The sequence below is a fragment of the Cervus canadensis genome, chromosome 1 (genome assembly GCF_019320065.1).
Source record: "Cervus canadensis isolate Bull #8, Minnesota chromosome 1, ASM1932006v1, whole genome shotgun sequence".
Taxonomy (NCBI): domain Eukaryota; kingdom Metazoa; phylum Chordata; class Mammalia; order Artiodactyla; family Cervidae; genus Cervus; species Cervus canadensis.
The window spans coordinates 21,457,208-21,481,274 of record NC_057386.1 but is presented as its reverse complement, the minus strand read 5'-3'; the positions used below and the strand labels follow the sequence as shown (position 1 = coordinate 21,481,274).

The 24,067-nt window shown below is 38.2% G+C and overlaps 2 protein-coding genes across 2 annotated transcripts; both read right to left on the bottom strand.

Annotated features, from left to right (window-relative positions):
• Positions 1-1,559: 1,559 nt before the first annotated feature.
• On the bottom strand, positions 1,560-7,516 carry LOC122444427 (keratin, type I cytoskeletal 26). The gene is made up of 8 exons (XM_043473060.1): positions 7,035-7,516; positions 6,514-6,596; positions 5,377-5,533; positions 4,564-4,725; positions 4,355-4,480; positions 3,482-3,699; positions 2,785-2,852; positions 1,560-2,056 (listed from the first exon to the last, which is right to left on the bottom strand). The coding sequence occupies exons 1-8, from the start codon at positions 7,473-7,475 to the stop codon at positions 1,902-1,904; spliced, it is 1,410 nt and encodes a 469-aa protein (XP_043328995.1). The 5' UTR covers positions 7,476-7,516; the 3' UTR covers positions 1,560-1,901.
• A 6,493-nt stretch (positions 7,517-14,009) lies between these two features.
• On the bottom strand, positions 14,010-19,656 carry KRT27 (keratin 27). The gene is made up of 8 exons (XM_043469731.1): positions 19,158-19,656; positions 18,610-18,692; positions 17,670-17,826; positions 17,262-17,423; positions 17,054-17,179; positions 15,142-15,359; positions 14,883-14,932; positions 14,010-14,329 (listed from the first exon to the last, which is right to left on the bottom strand). Exons 1-8 carry the CDS (start codon positions 19,599-19,601, stop codon positions 14,187-14,189), a joined length of 1,383 nt encoding a protein of 460 aa, XP_043325666.1. The 5' UTR covers positions 19,602-19,656; the 3' UTR covers positions 14,010-14,186.
• Positions 19,657-24,067: the final 4,411 nt, after the last annotated feature.

The window sequence follows — 24,067 nt, the reverse complement described above, 5'->3', positions numbered from 1 at the left end:
ACTGAGATGATGGATTAGCCAGGTGTCTTGAGAGAGCTGTAATTGTGGTTCTAGTCCTCCAATTCCTAGGAGATGGAGCCTCTGGATGACCCTACCAGTCAGAATGAGATGGTAACAAGACATAATGAAGTAGCTTGCAGCCTAAGAGAGAGAATATCTAGTGACCAGGACTTAATAAATATGAAGACAGAGAAGACTGGTGTTGGAGAGGAGCTGGAGATGGGTGGTGAACAGAGAGGAAAAGACTACATCTCTGCACACAAGAATCTGTTGATGATGGACATTCCTGGATGGCAATGGAATCTTAGTGTGAAATAGAAGGTGCTTTGGGGAAATTGTTGATTTTTTCCTGGTCAATTAAGACTCTGGTCAGCGAGGAAGAAAGGGAGATCTGAATTTGAATTTATCCCCCACCGCCCATCATCTGTGTAACTCTGGGGAAATTGCTTAATCTATTTGTATGTTTATGCCTTTATGTAAATAAAAATAATAAAAGCACTTACCTTATAAGTCTTTATGAAGATCAAAATGGTGAATTCACAGAAAGCAAGATTAAAGCACACTCAATAAATGTAAGACATTGGTATTATGGTCCTGCAATTGAAAGTACTTTTAACCTAACCCGATCCAACTCTACACCATTGAACTTATGACTTCCGTTACCAAAATTGGAGCCCTTCATCAGAAGAAGACCATGAAAATGGTAACGTCCAGCTGTAGCTACAGTTCAAGAAACTATGCCAGGGCAGAGGTCAACTACTTATGTGGGAGTAGGAAATATAGCAATCAAAATGATCTTTGAGACCTGGAGATGCAACCTTAGTGTGGCTCAGCACCTAGATATGTTGCAGTTGAGTATGTGGGCCACTTTGAATTCCACATGGTGTATATACCAGTTGGTTAAAATCCTTTAGTGAGAGACTTCCTTGGTGGTCCAGAGGCTAAGACTCTAAGCTTCTGGTCCAGGGGGCCTGGGTTTGATCCCTGATTGGGGAACTGGATCCCATGTGCTGTGACTAACACAGTGCAGTCAAACAAACCAATCCTCCCCCACCCCCACGCCCCCCCAAAAGCCAAAACAACCCTTTTGTGATACTTTGTCATTCACATTGGAAATCTAGGTTATTGCAGAGCTCTCTGCCTCATCACCCATATAAAATAAGCTTTTATATCCCAGAACTTTGCTGCTGTCAAGACCCAGCTGTACTTTCTAAAATAACTTGGTTACGATATCAGGCAGGATCTTGTGTGCAGGAGGATATGAGCAAGATTGAGAACCACCCCAGTCAATAAGTAACTAAGTGCAAAATGGAAAAAAGTTATCCAGATTCAGAGTAACAAACTAACATTAGCCCATCACCCCTGCAGGCCAGGCATTCTAAGGTTGAACCAATTATAAAGCTCAATCAGTATCATTTTCTGTTACATCCATAGCAGCTCAAACTCAAAGAGAACCAGTCATTTACATAGTTAATCAGGGACAGATTTGGGACCAGAGGTTAGGACTGGCATTGTTTCCAATTCATCCTGTCATGAACTGGAGTAAATATGACTACAAGTGAAGCCCTTAATTTTATTAGCATATCCTTAGTACTGTGACACTGAGATCAACTGGAAATTCAAAAGCACAGAATTTATCAAAAATAACTTGGGACAGAAAATTTTTAATGAAAAGGCAATAAAGATTCCACCAAATGCAAGCGAAAACCAGGGACAGAGCAAGATTTTTTCCTATTCCTGGGAAGGATGGCATACAAAGAACCTGAGAAAGGGAAGAGAAGGAAAACATCTTCTAACCCTTTTATTTTGAAGAACAGAAATGAATGGTTTCCTTGGGTTTTTTGGTCAATAGGATTTTACAAAAGCAGACTTTTTTTTTTTTTTTTAAATAGCGTTTCCCCTCATTGAGGGACTTTAGAAGGCAGTCGTTGCTCCATTGTAATGTTGCTTATTTTTGAGGATTTTTCCTCAACCGAGTGGACCCTTAGTGAGAGGACACTGCCAAGCTGATCAAGTTCCCCAACCACTGTTTTGACAACAGCTTCTTCTTTTGAGTCTGAAATAAAACAAATGCAAGCTTAGTACTCATTCTTAACAGGTGGAAAGGTATTTAGTCACAATGGGCATGCTCGTGTAAATCAGTTTACAGAACTTTCCTGGTGGTCAAATGGCTAAGACTGCTGCTCTCAATGCAAGGGGCCTGGATTTGATTCCTGGTCAGGGAGCTAGATCCCACATGCTGCAGTTAAGACCCGCCACGGCCAAGTAAATAAATAAATAAAAATATTAAAAAAAAAAACAGTTTGCGAGTCTGCTGAAAATTGAGATGTAATACTCAATATCTGTGCTTAGCAAGGCCTGAGATTATCTTTCTTATCTTTTAGAACAATGGGTGTTTGAAAGCATAAGTGAAACATGCATTAAGAAGTATCAGGCAGGTATAGGCCTGGAGCAAGTAATGTCTTCTTTTAAACACCAACTTGCCCTGTTTTCGTGGTTTAAAATAAAGTTGCTTTTCTAGGAAAACATTGAAACTGGGAAAATAATAGGTTCTAAGTAAGAAAAATGTTGGGGGAATTGATTTCCCATTTCAGTAATTTCATAATTTGACCACATCTGTTCTACAGGAACATGAAATATGAATGTTAAGAGCTGATACCCTTCATCCACTAGAACTAAACTTATATACAATTTTACTTAGTTTCCAAATAAGTGACTTATTTAATATGACTCCTGGAGTTTAAAGAGTTATTCCAAGTGGAAAAAAAAAAAGCCCTCCTGTACCTTTGACTTGATTTTCAGAATTTTTGGGCCCACGCCCTTCTGATTTGTAACATGTGGACTTGCTTTTTCTGTGAAGAGAAAAGAAAATTGCTGCAGTTTTCTTTCATTATGGATCTCATAAATAACTATGAATGGGGAATAAAGGTTTTGGAGTGCTAGTTTCAATTGAAGTTCTAGTTTCAAATATGGCTTCAACATTAGTTGAAGGAAATGAGATCTCCAAGATCTCCAAGATCCCGTGGAGAAGGAAATGGCAACCCACTCCAGTATTCTTGCCTGGGAAATCCCATGGACAGAGGAGCCTGGCTGGCCATAGTCCATGGGGTTGCAGAGTCAGACATGACTTAGCCACTAAACAACACCGCAACAGGGTGGTAACCAGTGAAGCCACAATGGAGTGTGTTATTATAAGAGATATGCTTCAATGCTCAATCTCAGAAAGCAGTTTTCCTCCTGGATTGGAGTCCAGGCATGGCTCAATATTCCATATTTAAATGTTCTCTACATTAACAGGTATAGATACTTTACATACTAAGAGATTGGATTTTGCTGCCTGTTTTCATGTCATCTACATGTAGTAACAAATTGCTAAGTGATGCTCTTCAGAGCAGGAAATTCTAGGATACAGTATTGGTTTACACGTACACTGAGAAAACCTAGTCGATGTTTTTCATGTTTTTCACAAGTTAATATTTACCTTCCTTCCCCATCTATTAATTTGCAATACATTTCAATTTCTTTTTCTAAAAATATTTTGACATCGAGAAGCCTTTCATGCTCAAGCTTCTGGCCTTCTGTTTCCATCCGAATCTGCTGGAGTCGATCCTCCGTTGCTCCAATCTGCTCTTGGATTTGCTGGAGCTGATGGCAGTAATTGCTTTCAGTCTCAGCCAAGGAGCATTCGTAGGAATGTTTCTGAAAGAAGAACAAAGCACAGCTTGCACATGTAACAGATAAACCACATGTTCATGCTTTAAAAACATTCTCAAGGTAGAAAGAAATATTTTGTACATGGGCTAAATCTTTCCCCTTGAAAATCAACATTAGCCAAATTAAAAAAATTTTTGTTCTCCATTGAGAAAACTTCTTGTTTTTCCTTCTTCAAGTTTTGGGATTGGTGAATAAGAAGTAATATTTATAGACAAAAATGCTTGATATATAATATGTCCATGTTCATTTAATGCATCTTTAGTGAAATATAATTAGTTATATATATTCAGATATATAATTATATATTTTCAGTTATATATTAATATATATACATATGTGTATATATATATATGGGCTTCCCAGGTGGCTCAGTGGTAAAGCATCTGCCTGCCAATGCAGGAGATGCTGGTTTGATCCCTGGGTTGGGAAGATCCCTTGGAGAAGGAAATGGCAACCCACTCCAGTATCCTTGCCTGTAGAATCCCATGGACAGAGGAGTCTGGCGGGCTACAGTCCATGGGGTTGCAAGAGTCAGACATGACTTAGCAACTAAACAACAACTCTATATATATATATATATATATATATATATATTTACTTAATACAGACACACATTCAAGTCAAGGTGATGCCTACGAACCATGGCCATGAGGGACTGAAGTTCTATTTCCAAGGTTTGCAGGTTGCGCTTCAGTTCCATCAGCTCATTTCTGGCTGCCGTAGCAGCTCCCACATCGTCAGAAATCTGCTGATGCAGCGATGTGCTCTGAAGCATAATTGTCAGATGGGTTAGTGACCTGCTTGGCGGTCTCCTGAACAAACCCTTGGCCTGTGATTTGCTACATGTACCTTCTCATTAAACCAGGCCTCGGCATCTTCGCGGTTCTGTTCCGCCAAGTCCTCGTACTCAGCCCTCATGTTGTTCAACAGAACAGTGAGGTCCACTCCTGGGGCTGCGTTTATTTCCACGTTCACGTTCCCCCCAGCTGTACCCTGCATGACTTTCATTTCCTGGAAAAGCAATCTGTATTAATCATCAAAGTATACTTAAAGAAAATTATTGAAGTATAGTTGATTTTGGGCTTCTCAGGTGGCGCTAGTGGTAAAGAACCTATCTGCCAGTGCAGGAGATGTAAGAGACGTGGGTTCGATCTCTGGGACAGGAAGATCCCTGGAGAGGAAAATGGCAATTGCCTCCAGTATTCTTGCCTGGAAAATTCCATGGACAGAGGAGCCTGGTGGGCTATAGTCCATGGGGTTGCAAAAAGTCAGGCACGACTGAGCTCTCTCTCTCTCTCTCTCTCTCACACACACACACACACACACACACAAGTTGATTTACAATGTTGTGTTAATTTCTTCTATAGAGCAAAGTTACTCAGTTATACATACATACCTACAGATTCTTTTTCATATTCTTTTTCATCATGGCTTATCACAAGGTATTGAATATAGTTCCTTGTGCTATACAGTAAGACTTTGCTTTTTATCTCTCCTATATATAATAGTTTGCCTCTGCTAATCTCAAACTCCCAATTCATCCCTTCCTTCTCCCCCTTCCCTCCTGGCAATCACAAATCTGTTCAAGGTAGACTTTTGATTGAGATCCACAGTGGACTTGAGGAGGGGCATCAGATACCATAGGAAACCAGGGTTCCTTACCTCCTGGTGATTTTTTTTGAGGTATGTCAGTTCCTCACTGAGTGCTTCGCACTGTATCTCCAGGTCATTTGTACAAAGAGTCAGCTCATCCATAACTCTGTGAAGACCATTGATGTCCGCTTCAACACTCTGGTGCAGAGCAAGCTCATTTTCATACCTAAAAGGTTGTTAAAATGCTTGAGAACTACAATCGTAGGTAGGTGCAAAGCATGACTTTTCTAGATGTTTCATATACAGAAAGATACTGATGTTCAGTACATACCCCTGAAGCAGATGATGATAGCAAAATGATGAAACACTTTGGAACACTTATTGATTTATGAATATTATTTTGGAGCTGTTTCTTCAGAGTTTATTTTTTTTTCAGAGTTTATTTTTGGCATCCCATGTGCTTACCAGAAGAAAATTACTCTTTAAAATTTATGTTAACTTTACCCTAAATGCCCATCAGCAGAGAAATAGATAAAGAAGATGTGGTACATATATATGATGGAATATTATTCATCCATTAAAAAGAATGAAATAATGCCATCTGCAGCAACATGGATGGACCTAGACATTATCATACTGAGTAAAGTAAGTCAGGCAAAGAAGGAGAAATATTGTATGGCATCCTTCATATGTGGAATCTAAAAAGGAATGTTACAAATGAACTTATTTACAAAACAGAAACAGACTCACATACTTAGAGAACAGGCTGATGGTTGTCAGGGGGAATGATGAGAGGGAGGGATAGTTAGGGAGTTTGGGATCGACATATACATACCACTATATTTAAAATGGATAACCAATAAGACCTACTGTATAGTACAGGGAACTCTGCTCAATGTTATGTGGCAGCCTGTTGGGAAGTTTGAGGGAGAACGGATACATGTATATGTATGGCTGAGTCCCTTTGCTGCCACCTGAAACTATCACAGCATTGTTAACTGGTTATACTCCAATATAAAATAAAACGTTTTTAAAAAGCTAAAAAAATAAAATTTATGCTAGCTTTGTATCAGGCACATTTAATCTCTTCAGTGATCTAGTCTGACTTTATAAAACCATGTTGATTTTTAAACCAAAAGTTATATTCTCTACTCCAACTGTAGTATTTTTACCTTTATTATAATTAATTACTTTATGTTTACTTACTTCAGCCTGAAGTCCTCAGCAGTCAGTCTGGCATTTTCATTTTGTAGAACAATGCTGGCATTACAGGTAGTCACAGAAATAATCTAAATAGCGTAGATGGTGCAAAATGTTAGGTCCCAAAAGTCAAGGGAGATTCCAGATCTCATTGTGATTCTTATCTTCTTAATCCATAAAACATCTATTTTAGTATCATGTTTTCCTATTTTAAAGAAATTTGGATTTTCTGCAGAGTTTAAGAGCCAAGTGTAAACTTTTCCAATTACAGACAATTTTAATACTCTTCATCAAAAAGTATGAGCTAGATAAAAGATCAGTGAAGCAATTCTATCTATTTGGAAACAATTTCTCTTTCATCAATTAATTCTGCAAATCCTTATTGCCAGGCAGTGTGCCAAGTACTGGGAATGTAGAGTTAGCAAATTCATACAAATTTGCTAAGCATGTTTTCTATTACATCTTTTTTTTTTTTTTTAAGGTTATGCACACCCAAAGTCTGTAGTAAAAGTATCCATCTTTCTTACCTGCCTTTTGAGATCTTCAGTGACTGAGAAATATTTACTATAGTCATGAGCAAGTTGCCGGCCAGAACCAGGCCCACATTTCTCATACCAGCCCTTGATTTTCTGCTCGAGGTCAGTGTTGGCCTCCTCCAGAGCACACACATGGTCCAGGTAGGATGCCAGGCGGTCATTGAGGTTCTGCAGTGTCACCTTTTCATTCCCAGAGAGGAGGCCATGCTCATTTTCAAGAAAACCAGTAGAGACACCACTTCCCAACCCTCCACCACCATGGGAGAAACTTCCTCTAGAAGAAACGCTTCCAAGAGGGCCAGAGAAGTTGCTTCCTGCTCCCAACCCACAGCATACATTTCCAGCCCTGAAGCCTGTCTTTCCACCCGTTAGCCGACCAGGGCCAGCTTGAGAGCAGAGCCGCCTGGATCCACTAGAAAGTCGAAAAGACATGGCGACAGCCCCAAACGACCCTTTCTCAGAGAGGAGCAAAGTCAAAAGACACCATCCATGAAGTTGGCTCTGTTGGCCTTTTATAGGATTTAGTAGGTCATTTCAGCCTTAACTATGCCGATCTGTAATAAAATATTACTTGCATGCTAATTGTTGTTTTTCATAATTGGGTGATTTTTTAATAGTGTCCAGTCTGTAGGTGGAAAGCTGGCCCAAGGATATCTTTGCATATGAAAAAGGTGCCAGATAGAGTAATACCAAACCACAGTTTTAAAAGTCAATATTATGTATGAGACAATGTACATCATTTTGACCTCTGAAATAGATTTTAGTTGTTTTTTTCCTCCAATATAACAAAAGATTCATAATTCAAATGGACAGTGTCTAACGCTTTTGTTCTGAAAATACTTATGAACTATTTTTTATTATTCATGTGTTATTGAATGTTTTCTCTCTTATTCAAATCAGGTGCTCTCAATATATAGTGATCCTTTGGTAGTGGGAGCTCTCTAATTGATTAAAAAAAAAACAGAAATAAAAGTCCTGCAGAACTTTGCTTATCAATTTAACTAAAATTAATGAGTATGTGGCATTGACAGAAAAATTATTTGTATTGAGATTTCTTGGTTTAGTCCAGGAACAGAATGTCTACTCAAGTAACTTCTGAGCCTCCAAATTGCTCATTTTTCTAACTCAAAAATATTGTTTAATGTTTTATAGTTTAAATGAATGAAGTCGCTCAGTCATGTCCGACTCTTTGCGACCCCGTGGACTGTAGCCTACCAGGCTCCTCCATCCATGGGATTCTCCAGGCAAGAATACTGGAGTGGGTTACCATTTCCTTCTCCAGGAGATCTTCCCGACCCAGGGATTGAACCCTGGTCTCCTGCATTGGAGGCAGGCGCTTTAACCTCTGAACCACCAGGGAAGCCCAAAAATGTATGTATTTGAGACATTATGAATTTTTTTTGAGAAATGAGCTTCATGTTGGTGAGGAGGGAGTAAAGTATATGAAAAAGAGGGGGATTTTCATCGATACTTAGAAAACCAATAATCATGGTACTCTAGGTAAAAGATTAGTTGTCATTGTTGAGCAGAGTCTTCCTTCTTCTGCCTTGATGCCCACGGGAAGTTATCCGGTCTGGTTGTGCTTCTTTTCCCTGTTGGGCAAATGAAAATAATAATGTTGAAAAGTCTCAAATGAATGTTGAGCAGTTCCAATAATTAATGATTACAACACAGTTGGGTGGGCGCAAACATTTTGTAAGTGTTAATTATTTAAATTATTATAATAAAGTACACATGTCAGACAGGGTCAGCTGTCCATCACTTAAAATGGTGCAAATTGATTGGTTAACCGATTATGTGTCCAAATAGTTTTGAAACAGTAGTTTTTCTGAAAAAGAGTTGTCAATGTTGTGGATACCTTTGGAAAACATCTAACATTATTGTTTCTAAATGATATTTGGTGTACCAGAATCCATAAAAATCCATATTTTTTGATCCAAAGTATTTAAAGATAATTAAGGTAAAACTAACTGAGACCACTGGGACACATTTAGAACAATGTGTGATAAGAGATTCAGCTCATATTTTGAAACTTGGTACTGATTTTGTAGTGACCTGCTCAAAATTTCAATGTTTTTGTCCATGTTTCCCATGAGTAATACAAGAAAAACAGAGTATGTTGTCAGCGTAATAGTTGATAAGTCTTGAGTTTCGTGGATAAGAGGTATTATGAGACTGCAAAGTGTTATTAACATAATCTGCTTATCTCTAGATCTTTTATAAATACTAATTAAATGATAATCTTTTGTGTCATAAGGTAAGCATGTATTATTAAAATCATTTTGAAGACAAGTTGACTGTGAAGCTAAGAGGCAACACAGATTATAAAGCATTTCTATAACAAAGCAGGACTGGAATGTATGATGCTAAACGCTGTGAAACATTGTTATCTATTTACTCATAAGGGCAAACCTCTTGAGTTTTTTAATCATAGATTTCCTCCAAACTAACAATTACTACAAAAGTTTAGACATGCTTTAGTCCTTTCTAGAAGTGGGGGACAGGGTTAAATATTCTAAGCTAGTTCTATCTATATATTTCTCCCCTGACAGTGGTTATTTTATTAACGATAAGAAATGTGTATTCAGCTGCATATCATTATCATTTCTTGAGAATCTATTAGGTATTAGTAAATTCATTATATAATATACATAGTGTAGGTAGAACCCCATGAACAGTATGAGATGGTTGGATAGCATCACCGATTCAATGGACATGAACTTGGTCAAACTTAGGGAGAGAATGAAGTATTGAAAATCTCGGCATGCTGCAGCCCATTGGGTCATGAAGAGTCAGACATGACTTAGCAGCTGAACAACAACAATGTCGGTGCTCAAAAATAATTGAACATACAAACTTTAAGTTAGGCAGCTTTAATGTCTGCTTATTTCAGGATAAAGTTATTCCTTACATTATCTTATTCTAATGATTGGATGCTAATTTTTCCCCTGATAAATTTAGTGTTTAATTTCATATATGCTTTGGGCTCAGACGGTAAAGCATCTGTCTGCAATGCTGGAGACCCGGGTTCGATCCCTGGGTTGGGACGATCCCCTGGAGAAGGAAATGGCAACCCACTCCAGTACTCTTGCCTGGAAAATCTCATGAACAGAGGAGCCTGGTAGGCTACAGTCCGTGGGGTCGCAAAGAGTCGGACATGACTGAGCAACTTTACTTTTACTTTTTGGTATCTTTTGCGGTTGTTTAAAATTAACATTCTACATTTCTTCTAGCCAAGTTTAGAAAAGTGTATTTCTTAAACACAGAGGAGGTTTGTTTTGTCACCAGATTCTTAGTTTTTTTCTGAGAATCGGACTCTGGTGTGCTAATTCCTCTCACAAAATGGCTTCCCTGATTCGTTTGGGAAGGAAACTCTGAGACTGCTTAATCTCAGACTGATTGGAGTTAGGATGATTTAGTAGGTTTTTTTTTTTTTTTTTTTTTAAATTCCTTCCCTTGCTGGAAGGTGGAAGCCTGAAGTTCTCACTAGCATGGTGTTATGTTGTAATTAAGCAAACACACTGAGCCAGACTGCGTGGATTAGCATTCCAGCAACTCCAGTTATTAGCTGAGAGACCTTGGGCAAATTATCTAATCACTCTCTGCTTCAGTGTTCTTATCTGTAAAAAGAGGGTGTTAATAGAATCTACCTCATAGTGTTGTTGTGAGAATTAAATGATGCTTAGAACAGACCATGGACTTCCCGGGTGGTGCCAGTGGTAAAGAACCCACCTGCCAATGCAGGAGACATAGGAGGCTTGGGTTTAATCCCTGAGTTGGGAAGATCCCCTGGAGGAGGACACAGCAACCCACTCGAGTATTCTTGCCTGGAGAATCCCATGGACAGAGTAACCTGGTGGGCTATGGTCCATAGTGTCACAAAGAGTCAGACACTGAGCTTCATGCATGCACAGAATAGACCCTAGCACATAGCAAGTATTCGTTATCATTATTTTGACTTTTTCCCCCTGGAAGTTATGTTAAAAAGTCCTGGATATATATGTGGTTTCATTGCCTGTTGCTTTTGGTATCAAATCTGAGAAACCATTGCCAAGGCCAATGTCAAGAAGCTTTTCCTTATGTTTTCTTTGAAGAGTTTTATAGTTTCAGGTCTTGATATTTAGGTCTTTAACCCGTGTTGGGTTGATTTTGTGAATAGTGTATGATCAGTTCAGTTCAGTCGCTCAGTCATGTCTGACTCTGTGACCCTATGGACTGCAACATGCCAGGCTTCCCTGTCCATCGCCAACTGCTGGAACTTGCTCAAACTCATGTCCATCGAGTTGGTGATGCCATTCAACCATCTCATCCTCTATGAACAGTATGAAAAGAGTACAATAGGGGCCCAATTTTATTCTTTTCACATGTGGATATTCAGTTTTCCCAATACCATTTGTTGATAAAACTGTCCTTTCCTGATTATGTATCCTTGGCTCCCTTGTCAAAAATCAGTTGACTGTATACATGTGAGTTCAATTCTGAGTTCTCTATTCTGTTTCAATGGTTTAGGTCTGTCTTCCCCCCTCCCACCATACTGTTTTTTCCCCTCCCAATTGCAGTAAAATACACAAAGAATAAAATTACCACTTAACCATTTTATGTGTGTAGTTCAGTGATATTAAATATATTCATTCACAATGTTTGCAACCAATATCCATCTCCAAAACTGTTTTCATACTATAAAACTGAAACTCATATCTGTTAAACAATAACTCCCCATTCCCTCCTCTTCGCAGCACCTGGCAACCACATCCCTACTAACACTTGTTATTTTCTATTTTTTTTGACAGTAGTCATTCACTTGCGTATGAGGTGGTATCTCCTTTCAGTTTTGATTTGCATTCCCTAATGATTAGTAAACTTCAGCCTCCTTTCACGTGTTTATTTGCTATTTATATATCTACCCTAGTGTTTTAATTACAGTAACTTTGTAATATATTTTGAAATTAGGCAGTGTGATGCCTTCAGCTTTGTTCTTTCCCAAAATTGCTTTGGTTATCAAGAGTCTTTTGTGTTTCTCTATGAATTTTAGGATTTTTTTCCATTTCTGTAAAAAAATACAGGTGGGATTTTGATGGGGATTGTTTGAATTTGTAGAGCATCTTGATAGTAGAAACATTTTAACAATATTAATTCTTCCAATCTGTGAACTTGAATGTCTCTCCATTTATTTGCCTCTGCTATAATTACTTTCATCAATGTTTTATAGTTTTTAGTGTACAAATATTTTATCTCTTTGATTAAATTTATTGCTAGGTATTTTATTCTTTTTATGCTATTGTAAATAAGATTGTTTAATTTTTTTGGATAATTTGTATATAAAACTGTAACTGATTTTTTAAAAATGTTGAGCTGTATCCTGCAACTTTGCTGAATTTATTAGTTCTGATAGTTTTTTGAGGAAGTTTTAAGGGTTTTCTATATTTAAGATCATGTCATCTGCAAGCTGAGACAGTTTTGCTTCTTCCTTTTGGATTTGGATGCCTTTTATTTCTTTTTCTTACCTAATTGCTCTGGCTAGGACTTCCAGTACTGTATTGAATAAAAGTGGCAAGAGTGGACATGATCTTAGAAGAAAAGATTTTTTTGTTCCTGATCTTAGAGGAAAAGCTTTAAGCTTTTCACCATTAAGTTTGATGTTAGCTGTGGGACTGTCATATACGGCCTTTGTTGTACTGGAATACATCCTTCTATACCAAATTTTTTGAGTATTTTTATCCTGAAAGGGTTTGAATTTTGTCATATGCTTTTTTGGCCTCTATTGAGATGATCATATGATTTTTATCCTTCCTTCTGTTAATGTGATATATCACATTTATTGATTTGTATGTATTGAAGCATCTTGCATCCCAGGGATAAATCCCACTTGATCATGGTTTATGACCCGTTTAATATGCTCTTGAATTTGTTTGCTAATATTTTGTTGAAGACTTTTGCACCTATGTTCATCAGAGATATTGACCTATAATTTTATTATCGTGTAGTGTCTTTATCTTTGGTATCAGGGTAATGCTGGCTTTGTAACATGAGTTTATAAAATTTCCCTCTTATTTAATTTTTTGGAAGAGTTTAAGAAAGATAGGCATTGATTCTTCTTTAAGTGGTAGAATTCACCAGGAAACCACCTGGTCCTGGGCTTTTCTTTGCTGAGGGGGTATGATTACCAATTCAATCTCTTTATTCATTATTGGTCTGTTCAAATTTTCTATTTCTACATGATTCAGTCTATGTAAATTGTATGTTTCTAAGAATTTGCTTCTTCCAAATTATCCATTTTGTTGGTATTTAAATATTCTAGTATTTTCTTTTTTATATATTTATTTGTCTGTGCTGGGTCTTAGTTGCAGCATGGAAACTCTTAGTTGAAGCATGTGGGATCCTTGAGCAGGGATAGAACCTGGGTGTCCTGCATTGAAAGCATGAAGTGTTAGCTACTGGACCACCAGGGAAGTCCCTCTAGTGTTTTCTTATGATCCTTTGTATTTCAGGCATCTGTTGTAATGTCTCCTTTTTCATTGATACTTTTATTTATTTGAGTTCTCTCTCTTTTTTTCTTGGTTAGTCTAGTTAAAGATTTGTCAATTTTATCTTTAAAAAAAAAAACCCAACTCAGTTTTGTTGACCTTTTCTAATGTCATTCTAGTCTTTATGTCATTTATTTCTGATTCTTCAATTCCTTTTATTTCCACTTCAATGAGTGTGTTGCACTCAGTGACTGGATTTTATTACTCTTACTGTTGGTAGTATATGCTCAACAAGTATTTACTGAAGGAAGGAAGGTTTAAAATTTGACAAAGATATGAAAAAGACACCAACTAGTTTTTTGCCTGTTAAACTTAACACCTAACTTGTGAAGACCATTGCATTAAAGAGAAGAAATTAAAAACAAATTCAGCTTCTGTTGGTGGGGATGGGTGGGTGGGTGGGTACATTTAAAATGCAAAGACTGACCAGAACCAGTGAGGATGACTTGCAAGAGGAAGAACTTTTATTGAAACACCACCACAGAGACAGCCAAAGAAATGTTACTATTCTAAAAATAATTTTTTTTAAAGTTCATGGGAAGAAAAGCAGAGAAATCAGGGCTCTTATTTAGGAACCTAGCTTTGATTTCATATTTTGATTTAGGGCAACCTTTTGGGCTCAGGAAGGCACCCTCTGCTCACTCTTCATGTTGTTGACTTTGGTGGATTTCTCTTCCACAGTGTGAACTCTAGATGACAGAACTTTGCCACGAGGATCTATTTCTTCAACAATTGTTTTAACCACGGTGGCTTTAGATGGATCTAAAATGACATATATACTGCAGTAATATGGATGCAACTAGAGATTATCATACTAAGTGAATTAAGTCAAAACAAGAAAGACAATGCATATGACATCACTTACATGGGGAATCTAAAAGATGACACAAATGAACCTATCTACGAAACAGAAACAGAATCGGGGATACAGAGAACAGACTGGTGGTCACCTGGGGGAGGGGTTTGGATGGATGGGTTGGGAGGTTGGGCTTGGCAGATGTAAACTTTTATATGCAGAATGGATAAACAACAAGTTCCTACTGTATAGCATGCAGAATTATATTCAATAATCTATGACAAACCACAGTGGAAACTAATATTAAAAAAGACTACGTATATGTATATATATAATTGAATCACTTTGCTGTATAGCAGAACTTAATACAACATTGGAAATCAACTATACTTCACTTTAAAAAAAGAAAAAAGTTAAATGAGACATGAATTGGTAGAATTTATCAAATTCATAAAGGGGAAATAACTCATTCCTTGAAACATATACAAATGTTGAATGCTCAACCCAGCTTTTGTTTACCTTTTATCTGATTTCCTGGCCCACCATAGCCTTTTGATTTAGCGCAAGAGCTGTAAAAACATAAAGTATGTATTAGATATTTCACACTGTTTTGCAAGAAATTGATTTAAGATGAATGATTTAAGATGGGAGATAACGGACTCTTAACACTAGGAGGAGTTTATGTACACATGACCTAGATCATATACACTTTGTATTTGGATTTCAAAAAAGTTTTTAATAATCTTAAAATAGATTTTTCAGTGTAAATACTACTTACCCATCCTCTCCATCTATCAGGCGGCAGTAGGTCTCGATTTCTTTCTCCAGGTGGACCTTGATGTCCAGGAGCTGTTCGTATTCCAGTTTCTGGCCCTCGGTTTCGGTCCTGACCTGGTGCAGCTGCTCCTCTAGGGCTCCGATCTGAGCCTGGATCTGGGCCAGCTGGGCACAGTAGTTGCCCTCCGTCTCCGTCAAGGAGCACTCCAGTGAGTGTTTCTGAGGATCAGTGAGACAATTTAGTAGATGATGTCACTGTTTTAGGATATTTCAAAGCACTTAGATATTGAGTTATCCTTACATCATAACTGTATTCCTCTTGTTTAATATTAATTGTTGCCCTTATTAGATGTCATACTATTTTTAATCTATTGGAGAATAGCACAGTTGGTGGTAAATGCTACTCATATCCCCATGTGTGTTAGAAAATTTGTTTTCTCTTAGGACACAGTCTAAAGATCTGTCTCCTCTCACTTACCCTGTGCTTTGGTACAGTTTGCCACTTTTTCCAGGAATTAAAGTCCCCCTACAGTTTGTGAACTCATTTCTAATTGTGTGGCAGCTTTGTGTCATGAGGATTATAGCTGTTACATTAAAGAAGTAATCCTGGGATTTCCCTGGTGGTGCAGTGGTTAAGAATCTGCCTGACAATGCAGGGGATGTGCCACAACTACTGAGCCTGCACTCTAGAGCTCATGCTCTGCAAGAGAAACCACTGTAATGAGAAGCCTGCACACTGCAACCAGAAAGTGGTCCCTGCTCGCCACAAATAGAGAAAGTCCACGTGCAGCAATGAAGACTGAATGCAGCTAAAAATGCATTTTAAAAAAACTTTAAAAAAGTAACCTCTGCATAAATTTTCTGGAAGTAGAATGATCCCAAGAAAAGAGTGGTGTTCTTAGGCTTTAAATAGTTTGATTCATTGGCTTTATGGGTTTATCCCACAGATGGGTGCTTGCTGTAATTTTACATGGGATGACAATGAGAGTGTCTTATTCTTCTCCCTGCAAGAATTTTACATATATTTATAGCCTCTTCTGGAAGTTTACTAGCCACAGTGGAAAAAGTATAGACGTGGGAGTTAGAAAATTTGGAGAGAAGTTCGGGTACCTTTGTATCTGACTGTGGGACTCTTGGAAAACTGCTCAACTTCTTTGAACCTCAGATTCTTCTCTTGGAAATAATAACATGAAATATAAAGTCTGGTCTGCCCGAGACCCAGGGTTATTGTGAACTCACAATGGGTGAAAGTGCTGGGCAACCAACCCTTAATGAAAAAGGTTATTATTAATATTATTGTCATGCATGTTTAGCTTTATGGGCAGCCTTCATGCCTCTACTTTGCTTGTTTATGTCACTTAAAAGGGAACCTGTAAGTGTTCCAATTAAAATTAAGTGGCCCAAAGGAATGCTAGATAAAGAAACTAGGATGGGTGCAAGTGTGTTTCTGCACTCCATGAACAGTGATTTTTGATCTTCTGACGTGGGAGAGAAGACTCAGGGTAAAAACTGTTTTCTTTGGTTTTTTTTACCTTTTATTTTTATTTATTTATTTGGCTGTGCCAAGTCTTAGTTGTAACATGTGGGATCTTTAGTTGCAGCATGTGGGATCTAGTCCCCTGACCAGGGATGGAACCTGGGTCTCCTGCATTGGGAGTGCAGAGTCTTAGCCCCTGTTTCTTTTTGAGTACCTAAAAAATCATTGTATTTTTTAATTCTAACATTTGACAATTATTAGCATCTTGGTATAATTTTCAGGCCAAAGATATTCCACTGTGAAAAAATGCAAATGTATCTTATTTCAGGCAGAGTAATGACTGAATAAAAATGAAAATTAATAACAACAGGTGGCAGAAAAACTAATTTTTTCCCCTCAACTTCTAAAGCAACTCTTTGGTGTCATTTTTACTTACTGTCGCTAAGAGAGACTGAAGTTCAATCTCCAGGGTTTGAAGAGTACGTTTCATCTCTGTCAGTTCATTCCGAGCTGAGGTGGTGGCGCCCGCATCATCAGAAATCTGCTGCTGCAGCGAAGCGCTCTGAAACATTATGGGCCTTGTTATGAGCGATGCTTGCATTAGCACCGGGTGCCAAGTCAGCGCATCCTAGCTTGCTTTTTACCTTTTCGTTGAACCAGGCCTCTGCGTCCCTGCGGTTCTGCTCCGCCAGGGCTTCGTACTCGGCCCGCATGTTGTTCAGCAGAACCGTGAGGTCCACGCCGGGCGCCGCGTTCATCTCCACGTTCACGTTGCCTCCGGCCGCGCACTGCAGAGCCTTCATCTCCTAAAAGAAACCATGTTGGGATCGGAATATTTCTGAAGGAGCCAGACAGACACGATCCATATGTTTAGAAACTTCTGTTAGGGTTTCTTTGGAAGGAGATGAACAGAAACATTTCAGACCATCTAAGCCATATGGAGAAATCAACAATTTCTTTCTTGAATTCAAGATATTATATTTGTCATCTGAAACATATTTTTAAACATTTTTATTTAAAAAGTTTTTAAACAGGGGAGGGAGACCACCTACCTCCTCATGGTTCTTCTTGAGGTATGCCAACTCCTCGCTGAGTGTCTCCAGCTGAATCTCTAAGTCCGTTCTGCACAGAGTCAGTTCGTCCAGGACCCGGCGCAAACTGCTGACATCCGCGTCCACGCTCTGGTGGAGGGCCTGTTCATTTTCAAACCTTAGAAAAATATTTGAAAGCGTCATCACATCAGTCATCACCTTTTGTGTTAAGTCACTCAGTTGTGTCCCACTGTTTGCCACCCTGTGGACTGTGACCCTCCAGGCTCCTCTGTCCATGGAATTCTCCAGGCAAGAATACTAGAGTGGGTAGCCATTCCCTTCTTCAGGGGATCTTCCCAATCCAGGGATTGAACCCAGGGTCTCCTGCACTGCAGGCAGATTCTTTACCCTCTGAGCCACCAGGGAAGCCCCATCATCACCTTTTAGGTCATCATAAAACTCAAGCTAAGGGACTTCACTGATGGTCTCCTGGTTAAGACTCTGCACTTGCACTGCAGGGGGTTCCATCTCTGTTGGAGGAACTAATTATCTTACATGCCACAAGGCATGGCAAATAGAATAAAATATAATAAACTCAGAAAGGATATTAAAAAAGGTTAAGGCAGAAACTGTATAAAACAAAACAAAAAACCCTTCAAACTAAGCTTTTAAGTCCAACTGTTAAAATATACTCCAAACTTCAGGTAGATCATTCATAATCATAAAAATAAATAAATTTCTTTGACACAAGAGAATGAGAAAACTCAAAATTCCCTTTTGTATGACTTTGACATTCATTTGTGTCAGTCCCCCAATTTCCCAATAAAATATATAGTTCAGTAAGTCATTCGAACATGCATTTGGTTTAAAACAAATAAAGAATGGAGATGACCTCAAATAGCCTAAATAAAAGAGGGAAAGGCTTAGGCAACTGTTTTGGTTTCTTTTCAGCTCCACTTACTTTAGTCTGAAGTCATCAGCTGTGAGCCTTGCATTGTCATTTTGCAGGACAACATTGGCATTGCTTGTTGTTGCAGAAATTATCTGATAATTGGAGAATTAGTTAAGAATGAGGAAATATTTTAAAAATTCAGATTTCCTTGAAATAAAGTCAACTATAAAATTATGCAATATTTTTGGCATCCTGTCTCTTGCAAGAAGATGATCCTTGAAAACAGAAAATTTAAGTATAGCCTCTTTTACTCTCTATCTTACCCATTAAAAAAGAAAAAAACTTTCTATGGAAAACTTTCTATGTAAATATATAACTGGAGACATTGGGCAGTTTTTGATATTTTAGTATTTCTGAAAGCATAAACATGCATACCACATACCAGATGATGAGTGAGCCATGTTTGAAGACCAGAATTTATAAATTAGTTTTAATATTAATAAACTACCTAAAATTAGCAGCTGAGAGCAAAGCCTCGCTGTGATAATTTAGGCATCTGTGCCTATGCGGCTAATTACCCTTACAGGTACTAAACCTCATGACACTGTATTTCTTACCTGGTTCCTAAGGTCGTCAATTACCGTGAAGTATCTGCTATAATCGTGATCGAGACCGCGGCAGGAACCAGGCCCAAATTTCTCATACCAGCCCTTGATCTTCTGCTCCAAGTCGGCGTTGGCCTCCTCCAGGGCGCGCACGTTGTCCAGGTAGGAGGCCAGGCGGTCGTTGAGGTTCTGCATGGTCACCTTCTCATTGCCGGAGAGGAGGCCATGTTCATTTCCAGTGAAGGCGGCGCAGGAAGCATTTCCTCCGCCCAGCCCCGCGCTGTAGCCTCCTGCAGAGGAGCTTCCTCCAAAGGCGCAGGTGAAGCCGCTTCCAAAGCCTGGCACGCTGCCTGTGCTGCCGACCCCAAAGCCGGCTCCCCCACTGGAGAGCCGCACAGAGCCAGCTCCCCCACAGGAGCCAAGGCGTCTGGATGCAGAAGAAAAGCGCACGCTCATGGTGTCTAGACTGCCCTGCTTGTTTCTGGAGGGAAGCTCTGATGGCAAATGTCCTACTCAAACAGTTTCATGTACCTTTATATACACATTATCAGGGTGTTTCTTGGTGAACTCTGCCACCCATAGCAAAATGGTGTTTGCCAGCTCATCTGAAGTTTTCATAATTAGGTGCTTTTTTCTTAAATGAATGCCTTTACCCTAATGTGTCCATTTCTGTAGGTGGATAGTTACCTTAGGGTTATTTGTTATCTCCAAAATGAGAAAGGGAGGAGTATTATCAAGATTATTATAGTGAGGCATTTCAAATTTAGCATGAGTAATCCTTCCTGTCTTCCAGGCCTTAGGACTATAAAGTTCCTATAAGAATAAAATAGTGTGATACACAAACTTCTTTTTCCCTTTTGCTCAAATCAATAACTTTGCTTTTTCTCCAGTAAGTGAGCCATCAAAGTCATGGTTTTCTCTAGGTAATAATGATCCTTTTGGATAGATCAAAAATAATTTCAAGAACCAGTGGGTTCATGGTACCAGAGGAAGAAGGCCAGGTACAAAATGAAAATCGAAGAATTTAATGGGCTCTTCTTTGAAGACAGATAGTCTTCTCTTGATTCTTATCCCTCCTGAGTTACCATTCCATCTTTATTGGTTTTCTGTCTAAGCTCTTTTCTAACCAGGTTAAATAACAGTATTGGTTAACCTCTGTGGGTCTCAGTTTCTTCATCTGTAAAATGAAGGGACTAGACTATGACCTGATATTCCTGTTCTATTTCTCAATTTCTTGTATTCTTACATTTCTTCCCGTCATTATTTCTAGAAAAATTTTCTGCATTCATTTCCTCCACTTTTCACTTCCTGCTCATCCCTGAATTTTAATCTCATCATTTAACTGAAACTTATCCCACAAAAATTACTAATTACCCTACATCTCAAATCCAGTCATCATTTTTCGTATTTCTTCTCCTACACTCTCTTGGACACATTTGATACTGACCACCTGAGTCTTAACTGAGTCCTAAACCATTGCTTTCAAGAATACAGCTACACCTCTGCTCCTTTTCTTTCTTCCACTCATAGATTCTGAAAGAATGGTCTAAAATTTGTCATTCTTTACAGTTTTGTACTCACGATCTTTTTTCCTACCCTCTCTCCCTCAGTGATCTCATCCCTTCTTGTGGCTTTGGCTCTATGTGAATGGTTTCATATTCTCTAATAATGGCTTCTTCCCCTTTCTGGACACATTCCTTACTATGCCCATCAGACATTCCTACTTGGATGTTCTGTGATGACTTTCAACTCAGTCACCTTGTCATCATACTTTGTTCTTTGGCATCCTTCTCTGTTATTTGTTGGTAGAATTACCCTGAGTCATCTCATGATTATTAAGAAAAATTTTAATTGCTCTCATTTTATACCAGCTGTCTCCAGTAATTCACTAGGTCCTATTGAATCTACTTCTGCAGTTTCTCTTGAAGAATTTTTCTCTTTTCCTTGTCTTTGTCACTATCATTTTCTTTCAGCTCAGTTCTTAGAACCTTAATTGGAATTTTGGTTTTAAGTCTTTCCTTTCCATCATGGTCGGGAGGCCAAGGTACCAGTCCTGAAGTACCACACCATTCATGTAAGTGAAAGAACTTGGGCTGTTAAGTCAGATATATCAGCATTCACATATCAGTTCTGTCATTTTTTCTAACTGTGGTACTAATGCAAAGTTCATTCTTTCTGAGTCTTGGTTTTTCATTACTAAGATGGAGCCCTTACTTGTATTGTTCAGATATTATTGAATGGTAGCTAAATATGTTATGCAATTATGCTTGTCAATGATAGGTAGTCAATGAGTATTTCTTTCCTTCCTCTACTTTTTTTCACTTTAAATCCATCAACCATAGACTAGCTGGAGCTTCTTCTCCTGACATTTCAGACTCTTCTTCTACCTGCCTGACTTGTCCATTCTTTTATTTTACTCCTTCTTTCCCTCTCCTCCATTTTGGTCTTTGCTCCATGCTGTTTTCTTCATTTGAGATTATTTAAGATCTTAAAAGATCTTGCATTTGCCAAGAATTACTGACATCCCTTTCAATTATATAGATTGAAAATGCAGTTGATAAAAATATACATTTTCATAAGCTAATAAGTGAATTTTCAGAAAAGCAAGCCAGAAAAACATGCTGATCAATCAAGAAATCACTTTAATAAAGCATTAATTTATTGTATTACATAAAACCAGGATTTCGAAAATGTTTTTTTGACTTGTAAGTTTCTGTTATTAGATGTGTATCTTTATTATCTCTACTATAGAAGTAATGAAATGTTTTTAAAGAAAAATATTGAGGCTTTAGCACCTCTAGCTGAACTTTTTCCTGAATTTTAGCAAGGAATTCAACATTTTCATTTTGCATTAGGCCCTGCAAATTATGTGGCCAACTCTGGTTATTGGGGCCTTCTCTAGGGAAGCTGAAAAATCCTGGAGAAAAGAACTCAAGATACAGGTATTTGAGTGTTTCCCACAAAAGAAACTCACCTGACAACTGCCCTGGAATGAAATACGCACACATACACACAGAACTTTCAAATACTTAAGGTCTTCCTCTTGAAAATGAACAGAATTTCAAAGATCACCTTACACTGAAAAACACTGCAATGTGAAAGACAAAGATTCAAAGAAAGAAGCAAAAAATAGCACTCTCGGAAACAGATAATCAAAGAAGCTGAAGAAAACTTTAAAAAAGAAAGTAATTATAATTAATATCCTTAGAAGTAACAAAAATACTGCATATTTGAAATACGAATAGAATATCATCAAAGTTGAGCTAGAGAGCAAAAGAAAGATCTTGGGATTATAAGCTAACTTCCACAACCAAATGTCAACAGATTGGTTGGGAAATAAACTTTTAAAAATCTCCCCAACAGTAGAACAAAGGACAAAAAGATAGATCAACGAAAAGATTAGAAAATTAGATGCTTGGCCTAAGAAGAATAGTCTTAAGGAGGGCTTCCTGAAATAGAGAAGGGAAAAAGAATGAAGAAACTATTTTATAAAGAACCAAGTTTCTAAATGGAAAGAGACCATCAAGAACTATGAATAATAAATGAAAAAGAATCACAGCCAGGCACGTGCACAGACTATTTCAGAGAACCATGGAAGAAAAGACAACATGTATCCAAGGACGAGGAAAGCAGAATGGTTCAGGACTTCTAAACAGTCCTGGAAGCCATGATTCCAGTGAAGAAAGCCTTCAAAATTCTAACTGAAAATGACATTCAACCTAAAATTCTCTACTTTGACAATTAATCATGAGTGAGGATGGAATGAATACATTTTCAGACATAAAAAGTCTCAAAAAGTTCACCTCTCTTGAACTTTGTCAGGAAGTCACTAGAGGGAAAAATGAACAAGAAACAGGAAAGCTTAGGATCCAGAGAATGGGGTTCCAATACAAGAATGCATTGAACAAATTTCCCTGATGGTGTGTACAAGGTAAGAATGATATGTCTATAAGCAAGTAAGCAGGGTCTCTAACAACCCCAAGAGGCCAGGCTTCCCACTTAAATGGAACTTGCCTTGAATGTAGACAGAGGCAGTGGTATTCTAAGATACACGAATGATCAAGGAATCCTATCATGTACTTCTATTACATTCCTGCATTAGCCAACTACTTCCTGAAAACAGTGAAATAGAAAGATAAGGTGACCCTGTGTCCTTTTCTGTCTTTTCTTACTTATCAGAAAGCCAGTGGTGAAGAGTGTTGGTAGAATGTGAGTCTGTAAAGTGAAATTTAAAAAATAGTTGAGTTTGTTTGATGCAGTGTTCCCACTGTTTTGGTAAGAATAAAATGCATATGCATGTATGAGCTATAATATATGAGTTGTGGACTTCCCTGGTGGTCTTGAGGTTGAGACTTGTGCTTCCACTGCAGTGGCCATGGGTTCCATCCCTGGTTAGGGAACTGAGATCCCTCATGTCCTGTGAGAGAGATCAGCAAAAAAAAAAAAAACAAAACAAAAAACAAAAAAAAGAAAGAATTGTGTAATTTCATTGACTGCATGCTCTTGTATTTGGATTTAAAACTGTCATTGCACAATATGAAACTGTAAAATTCATGCCAATAGCTTAAATTTTTAATTTTTATGTACTTATGATGACATTGCTTCCCAGGTGGCACTAGTGGTAAAGAACCCGCCTGCTAATGCAGGACACGTAAGAGATGCAGGTTCAATCCCTGGGTTGGGAAGATCCCCTGGAGGAGGGCATGGCAATCCACTCCAGTATTCTTGCCTGGAAAATCCCATGGACAAGGGAGCCTGGCGAGCTACAGTCCATAGGGTCACAAAGAGTTGGACATGACGGAGTGACTTACCACACCTTTAAATGGCCAAAAAATCCTACTCCAAAACTATGACGTCAAGAGTATGAATGCAGAAGGAAAAAAAAAACAAAACTTATTTTAGTGCGTTTAGTGACGCTTTTT

What these genes read in the sequence shown, in the direction of transcription:
- LOC122444427 (XM_043473060.1), bottom strand. Translation starts at nt 7,475, where the DNA reads ATGTCTTTTCGACTTTCTAGTGGATCCAGGCGGCTCTGCTCTCAAGCT. An exon ending in GCTGAGGACTTCAGGCTGAA is followed by an intron (nt 5,534 to 6,513) that starts GTAAGTAAACAT and finishes ACAACCTTTTAG; the next exon opens with GTATGAAAATGAGCTTGCTC. An exon ending in TTAATAGATGGGGAAGGAAG is followed by an intron (nt 2,853 to 3,481) that starts GTAAATATTAAC and finishes TTCTCTTCACAG; the next exon opens with AAAAAGCAAGTCCACATGTT.
- KRT27 (XM_043469731.1), bottom strand. Translation starts at nt 19,601, where the DNA reads ATGAGCGTGCGCTTTTCTTCTGCATCCAGACGCCTTGGCTCCTGTGGG. An exon ending in TTGACGACCTTAGGAACCAG is followed by an intron (nt 18,693 to 19,157) that starts GTAAGAAATACA and finishes TCCAATTATCAG; the next exon opens with ATAATTTCTGCAACAACAAG. An exon ending in TTCAGTCTCTCTTAGCGACA is followed by an intron (nt 15,360 to 17,053) that starts GTAAGTAAAAAT and finishes ACTGATCCTCAG; the next exon opens with AAACACTCACTGGAGTGCTC.